Raw genomic sequence first — 7,953 nt, forward strand, 5'->3', positions numbered from 1 at the left:
AATCAAACATCGCATGATATTCATAATCAGAGGCGGCTTAAACTATAGTGTAGGTTGCATGGGCGCCACCGTTTCAGGCTTTTACAATGTATTAAAAATGTAATATTAAATTATTTAAGATAATATTTCAATACACTTTATTTAGTCACTTGCAAATATTATCATTGGTAAAGATTTGAAATTATGGGTTACTGTTATGTAGGTAAATAATAATCTATCACTGCAAGATAGACACAACTAACTTCCAAATGACGACACTAAATTGGATAAAACTTCCTTCAGAAGAAATTGTATGAAAAAATTAAAAAGGTTGTTTGAACTCCCTATTCTCAGAAATAACTAGAGTGACTCCCAAATAATCCCAAAGAATTCTTTTACCATTATGAATTTATTAAGACATGATATTCATTGGTTATACATATTTACGCCATGGTTCAAGCCATATGGAGTGGAGAAAAAATAAGTGAATGATTTCTATGCACACCAAATAAAGACTTTCTTATTTATTTATTCAACTCTATATTGAAATTCAGTTTCTTAAGGTGCTCTTGGCATGACTAAAGCAAAGTTCATTGAAATAATCATACTTATAAGTAAAATGAAAAATTAATGACACAAAGGCCTATTGTATCTAACTTGAACAATAAATTTGCATATTATAACACAATAGAAGCTCACACATACACAACACCAAACTTACCAACACAAATATGCTAAATCATTGTTGACTATTTGTTGTTATTGCTTGTAAATATTATAAAATAATTGTTATACCACATTTTTTATTACTTGAAAGATCTGCGTTCAAATAATGCTTAATATTATATTTATGCTTTTAAAATAGTTATACCATTCTCATTGAGACACTACGGCCTTTGTCCCAACTGGGCCGTTACTACTCCACCAAGCATCCTGATTTTGCACAGCACATTTTATCGCGCTCCAGCATTATCCAATTGACTAGGCCTCTGCCAAGTCAGCTTTGGACCTATAACCTAGTCGTTTTACCTAACATTGAACCCTAGACCAAACCTCCCTAAAACTCAATCCCCATAAATAAGGTCCTTCAATAAACTCTCAATGAGTTTTTCCTCACACTTCAAATGGTGTACTCAACATACACCATGTATATATGTCTACAGTAAAATGCTGAAGCACAGGAGGAAACACTACATGAAACAGAAAGCAAATATCCCAATCCACGTTGGAAATACCCTTTTTATTATTTCAGATACAATGTCAGAACAAGTGCTGGACGAGGAAACGTGGCCAATGGAAGCGCAAGCCGCCATCAACGACATCAAAGAGCACGTGAAGGCAGCAACCATCTCCTCCGCGCTGAAGAACACAAATCAACGCATCTTCATCAACATGACCACTTTAGAAGACCTCAATTACTGTATCGAAATGTCCTCGGCCGGGTTCAGGGTGGTCGGTCGGATGTACGATGACACAAGTTTGTCAACAATAGAGAATATGAATTATGAAACACCGTACGCTCTACTGAATAGCATTAGCCAAAAGTACAGGGAATCGTTTGGTGGCGAACTGATGAACAAACTGCTCGACTTAGCAAAGAAAGAAGGAAAGACGGAAGGTTGATATGCCTATGGCTCACACTATAATAATAAGGACTGAATTGGTTTTCTTGTCGATTATTTCATATACTTAGGTGTTGATGTACGTGAGCTTATATGAACATTGAATGGGTCAGAGAAAACATTTTACAATATTATTGTGATCACACGTTTCGATAAGGATTGTTGAACAAATTGTATCTGATACAAAATATAAATCGATCATAATTTCCAAAATTGAAAGAAAAAGCGTGCACGCATTGCAATGCTTCGACACGCCTGAGGATATAGTCCACAATTCGTATGTCAATCAAATTTTATAGGACACATCTATACAGTCTTTCTTCCATAAAAATCGTTGATTAGATTGATTGTGTTAGTTCAAATAAATGTTGTAATATTATATTTAATAGACTGGCTCTACTAGAATAGTATAAGATGAATACTGTGGTGACGGATTTCGTACAAATTTTTTATTTGAAGTTGTAAACTAGTACCTAACTACTACATATTGTAGAATTATATGAATTTTCAATGTTATTGAGAACATTGTGTAAATATATAAAAAGAAATATCAAAATATTACATAGACTTGTTTAATCACTACATTAACTAAGAATAAAATATATTAATTTGTGTCTCCCTTGTTAAATCTTATCAAAAAACATACCTTCATTCACATTGAATATGGGACAAGGGATAAAAATGCAGTTTTATGACAAATATAAGTATTTTAGACGAGCTTAATAATAGTTATCATAAAATTTGGACATACAGTACCTATACAGATGTACAAGAAGGAAGATAATTGAAAAAGAAAGTTTATTTAGGTGTGATTATTTTAAAGTACAATTAAACTTGTCAATATGACATTACCCGCATATACCTGCTAAAATTTTACGTTGTTCTAAGGCGGGCTGTATACGACAAATAAAACATCTCCAAAGCTTAAGTAGTACCAAAAATCTCAAGCTATTGTATCTCAACTATTTTCTTGCTTTAATAATTACGATGAAACTATCGTGCGGTTGTAAATTATATATGTATGTATGTATGTATTCTATGATTATAACTTCTAGTGCAATATCTATCCACTAGTCTTAAGAGCAGACTGAGTAGTTACAATAATTATGTACACTTTATATCACGTGTTTTGATAGAAAAGCATATTATTATTCAGTAAGTGGAGTTTTATTTAAATTTCCATCCTTTAAGTGTCTTTACATATGTTCTTGATGATGAAGGTACTTAATTGCAATATTATTATATCCTTAATATGATTATGATTTCGAATAAATTTTTTACAGTCAGTTGAGCTTCGCACGTGAAAGGTAGCGAGTAACGCCGGGGGCGAAAAGCTTGTAATCGGTATTGTAAAAAATTCTATCAACGTTATAAAATTAAGTAATTAATTACCATGGTGTACCGTGGTGTACATGGTGGCCGTTAATTGTGTGTATCCAATGGAGTAAATTGATAAGAAAACCTGTTCTTTATTCAAGTAGAAAAAAAAATTGATACAAATAAATTCGACGTGGTTATCAGGTGACAGACCGACGCTTTTTCTAGTATCTTATATCTTTAAACGAGCAATTCTTGTATATATATATATAATTGGAATCTCGGAATCGGCTCCAACGATTTTCATGAAATTTAGTATATAGGGGGTTTCGGGGGCGATAAATCGATCTAGCTAGGAATCTTTTTTAGAAAATGTCATATTCGTGTTTTATTCGTGTTTTTTTTTCCTGACATCTATTGGTGAATAATAATACTATAAATGCGAAAGTTTGTGAGGATGGATGCATATGTGTGCGTCTGTTACTCTTTCACGCAAAAACTACTGAACCGATTGCAATGAAATTTGCTTCGTAGATAGCTGGACAACTGAAATAACACATAGGTACTTTTTATACCGATATTCCTACGGGATACGGACTTACGCGGTTTCAACCGCGGGTCACAGCTAGTGTAATAATAAAATAAGATGAACCATGGGGGTGAATATATAATCTAGGCGTTCTAAGTTATAAATTGGTTAGCAAGCACGACTTTCATCTATAGATTTGGTAAATTCATAGATGGAAACCATTTGTACTAGATTCAAATAAGAAAAACAAAAATGCAGAATTCCGTAAAACCTTTATTATCTATCGACATATCACAGCAATTAGAATGAAAATAACACATTTAATCTACACATTAATCATCAAGTTGTGTCAGGCTGGCGACGCCTCTATTTATCCAGTGTTTCTGAGGTATATCTGACCTCAGAGTGATATACATGACAAAGTTACTGGAATGCCCCGTGGTAGCCAGCACCCCCTTCCGCTCGCTTGTCTTGTATATCGGACAGAAGTAGGAGGGAGGGGGACTAAAGTTAACTATGAGCGCTGGTTGGAACCAAATAATAGGAATTGTGTCGAATAATATTTTCGGGTAGGATTCGTCCAGTTGCATTGTCTCCCGATTCCATCTTGCACCTTCTAGAAATAGACCCTGTGAACATAGCATGTTATGTTAGCACATTCACCTTGGCTAATAAGGCAAAGTTGAAGTGTTTGTTTATTTGTTTTACCGTTATTTGGAGAGCTATAGACTATAATAATTATGTACCTCGCGCGAGGCTGGACCAGGCGGACAATTAATTTCACATACACAAGTATGATTAATATTTGAAACTCAAACAGATTCAATACGACTTCTTATAGATGCACTTTCTTTTTTTTTTTTGCAGAGCAAGCAAAGGCGAACTTGGGCCACCTGATGTTAAGTGGTCACCACCACTCATAAACACTTGCAACACTAGAGGTGTTACAACTGCTTAGACGGCCTATCAGTGACATATACGCTCTTTTCTTGAAGGCCCCAATGTCGTAATTGTTCAAATTCATATATATACCTTTCTTTACTAGTTTTATCCTATCGATTACAGAAGCACGTAATAACAATTGCATTAGATATTTGTCATATTAATTCTAGTTGAACTATAAATATGCAAAGTATAACACAATAGAAGCACACACTCACACACACATTGCCAAACTTACCCACACAAACACACTATGCTCCTGATCCTTTTTGTCCATTTGGTGGGATTGCTTGTAATTATTAGAAAATAATTGTAATACCATGTGCCCAATATAATTGACATGTAGAAGTATGATGATAAAGTAACTAAGATGATCTGCATAATACAGAACAGATTTTTTATTTTTTCATTCCTCTTATTATATTTTTTTTGGCATTTTTCTTACCTTAATGTATATTATTGTTAGCATAATGATTTCCATTGACAGCAAAAAAAAAGAGGCGGTTCTCGGTGGGATCCCTTTGAAATTTGCTCTATACGTGACAAATTGAAGTCGGTTTTGTTTTTTATCATAAACAATTACTTTCTAACTTTGAAGACTTGACTTCATAAAAAATCACTTTTAAGACTCCAAATACCCAACCCCAAAATACTAACCTTGCAATAGACCCCGAACGTGGGTTCCTGCTCACAATCCGCCTCCATGCTGGTGATGGTGAACTCAAAGTGCACCTGGTCTATCGGTATTCTGTTGTGTCTAGAGTAGTTCTGCAGCACGCCCGTGAGGAAAGACTGTGTGAAGTAGAAACCGGATATCCAGAAGACCACAGGTGGACCTTCGTCAATCCAATCTTGGAGGAACTTCAATCTGATGAAAAAACATCACATCATCCTTCTTTTTACATATTATTTCAATGTTTAGTGTAAAATGGTTGACAACTCCCAAATATTCTCATAGATGCGTGTTGCTTACTTTCAATGGTACTTAAAGAAACATTTACTTTGAAAATTTGGATCTTCTATAAGAATATTCCTGATGAAATTGTTATTAAACCATATGCAGAGAATAATAAATAATGAAAAACGATTATTGCTACGGCAAAAATAATAAGGATCCCAAATCATCAACATCTACATTCGATAGCAAAATTGTTGAATATGGTATCTATATAGGAATATGATATAATAATAGAAATTAAAAAAAAATGATGTCAGTAGAGTCAAACGTAATAGTCAGACCATAATGCAGACAGTACGGTAGAAACACTGCTATTTCCCAATAGAAAATTTTAGATCATCATGATCATCATCATCATCATCATCATTTATTCATTTACATTCAGGTACATATACCATAGACCAGTAACAGGAAATATACCAAAATAGCTCGAGCGTCAAAAACTTTATCTTTCAAATTTTTATCCTGAAATAAAAGACTAGGACAACGATCTTTGTTTGGTCAAAAAATCGTGAAAGCATTGGAACATGAGAGAATTTTTAAAATTGAAATATACCAATAACAATATAAAGAAAATTATTAAGAGCACTATAATGCTAGAAACCTCGCTAACAAATCCGCCACGTAGGATCCCAAGGGCTTCATGGAAGGGTAGGACTTGGACATCCAGGCGGCCGGCACGATGCCCTTGACGAAGGCGTTGTTGCACTCCTCCAGCTCGGCGCTCATGATGGCCAGCCCCTGCGCCGCCAGGTACACGCCCTGCAGCGTGCGGCCCACCACGCTCACCAGCCGGTTGTAGCGGATCAGCTCCTGCCGTGGACCAAAATATGATGAATAAATAACACAATTTCGTTTTATAAAAAATCTTAACCGCCTTCAACTGAATTAGACCGCATATTAATGGACCTGTGAAGCACCAGTTTTTGAAGTAAAATCAATATTGGTTCACCAATAAACAAAGCTAAACAACAAACAGTCAGAAATTAGAGCCAACACATTAGACAATCATTCTTACCAAAACATTTTTAAAAAATACGATAGTATGTTTCACTATGTATTTTAGAGGGTGGACAGTCTACTTTTTACCGGGGCGAAACATCTTATTCCTGTGGGAATCTCATCCGACCGTGCGGGTGTAGCCTCTCACACGAAACCCCAGTGAAAAGAAATACATAACACATGATTGTTTAATAAGGATCCTCCGAGGCGGACCTGCTTGAGCACGGTGTTCATGCTGTTGTAGTACTGCACGGGGTAGCGCGCGGCCACGGCCGGCACGTCGTAGGGCGGCGGCAGGCGCGCGCGCATGTCGCGCGTCAGCTCCACCACGCCGCCGCCCTCGCCGCCCTCGCCGCCGCCGCCGCCCGACGTGACCGCCGTCTGCGTCAGCAGGCATCCGAACAGCAGCTGCATTCAAATAACAATACTGTCTTTAGTTGTGAAGTAATAAATTAGCTGGCACCCGAATAATAGCTGCAATATACATGATGACTTAATAGGGGAGAGCATAGTCGTTACGTTACGTTACGTAACGCGTTACGCTGCCAGTCTATTTGACTTCCATTTCTCGCACACATACGGTTAGATTAGTTTATAATTTCAGGCGTCCTAAAACTTGTGTGTTTTAGGTACCTTTAATAATTTTACAGAAGTTATATTGTTGTAGTGACATCTCTGATAAAAGTACATGTTACCTCTGCTAAATATACGAATATAACTTCTGCCTACCTGGATATTTATAGGTATAATAACATCGATTAAACTACTCCGAATTTAACGCGAGCGAAGCCGCGAAAAATTCGTGTCCAAATCCCCACTCACGGCAGCCGTCTCCTTGTTGTCCTTGGTGATGTCGGCGTTCTCGTGCAGGCCGAAGACCTCGGGCTTCGCGATCATCGGCAGCGCGCGGATGTGCTCCAGCACGCTGTTGTACTCCATGCTCGCCGGCATGCGGTACTCGCCGCTCGGCGAGAACGAGTAGCTGGAATGGTGGGCTCTTGTTACAGAAGCAATAAGGGGCTTTTTTAAATGCTACTGTGTATATATATTGTCACAAACTTGTTTGATAAAATATCTGTTTCGCTTCCTGAGGATATTATTATTTCTTGCTACCGTGTAGCCAAACGAGTGAAAAGCACAGACCGCCCTCGCACTATTTTGATTACTCTTATGACACCTAGACATCGTGATATGGTACTATCAGCGGTCCATCGTTACAACAAAGCCAACTCAAGGAATATGCTGAACTCACATGACCTTGGTGTAGTAGGGGCAGTTAAACAAGTTTATGTCGCTGAAAATCTCACACCGGAAATGAGACATATTTTCATGGAGGCGAGACAAGCTTCCAGGACTCTAAATTATAAATTCGTTTGGGTTAAATTCGGGAAGGTCTATATGAGAAAGAACGAACATTCTCCAGCTGTTCTCATTAATAATTTAGATAAGATTAAAAGTCTATCATAGTATTAACATTACTCACTTTTATTTAATAATTAGTATTACCCTACAGATTTTTTTGTTTACTTTTGTTGTAATATATAATTCATTGTTTTTATCCGCTTCATTATGCATATATTTTATCAGAATGTAAACAGAATTAA

General features: G+C 36.5%; 2 protein-coding genes across 3 annotated transcripts in view; one reads left to right on the top strand and one right to left on the bottom strand.

The window, feature by feature from the left end:
- LOC119832220 (GSK3B-interacting protein-like) overlaps positions 1-2,760 on the top strand; it is a 4,759-nt gene extending 1,999 nt beyond the window's left edge. For both annotated transcript variants that reach the window (XM_038355860.1, XM_038355861.1), the window contains exon 2: positions 1,232-2,760. In XM_038355860.1, coding sequence (XP_038211788.1) covers positions 1,232-1,602 — 371 coding nt within the window. In that variant the 3' untranslated portion in view covers positions 1,603-2,760. The remainder of the gene's footprint in view (positions 1-1,231) is intronic.
- A 944-nt stretch (positions 2,761-3,704) lies between these two features.
- Positions 3,705-7,953, bottom strand: part of LOC119832416 (dynein heavy chain 3, axonemal) — a 50,171-nt gene continuing 45,922 nt past the window's right edge. The window contains 5 exon segments of the mRNA XM_038356088.1: positions 3,705-4,076; positions 5,047-5,257; positions 5,952-6,160; positions 6,563-6,757; positions 7,172-7,331. Of these exon segments, the coding sequence (XP_038212016.1) occupies positions 3,780-4,076; positions 5,047-5,257; positions 5,952-6,160; positions 6,563-6,757; positions 7,172-7,331 (1,072 nt within the window). The 3' untranslated portion in view covers positions 3,705-3,779.

Source organism: Zerene cesonia, chromosome 15 (assembly GCF_012273895.1).
Source record: "Zerene cesonia ecotype Mississippi chromosome 15, Zerene_cesonia_1.1, whole genome shotgun sequence".
NCBI classification, from domain to species: Eukaryota; Metazoa; Arthropoda; class Insecta; order Lepidoptera; family Pieridae; genus Zerene; species Zerene cesonia.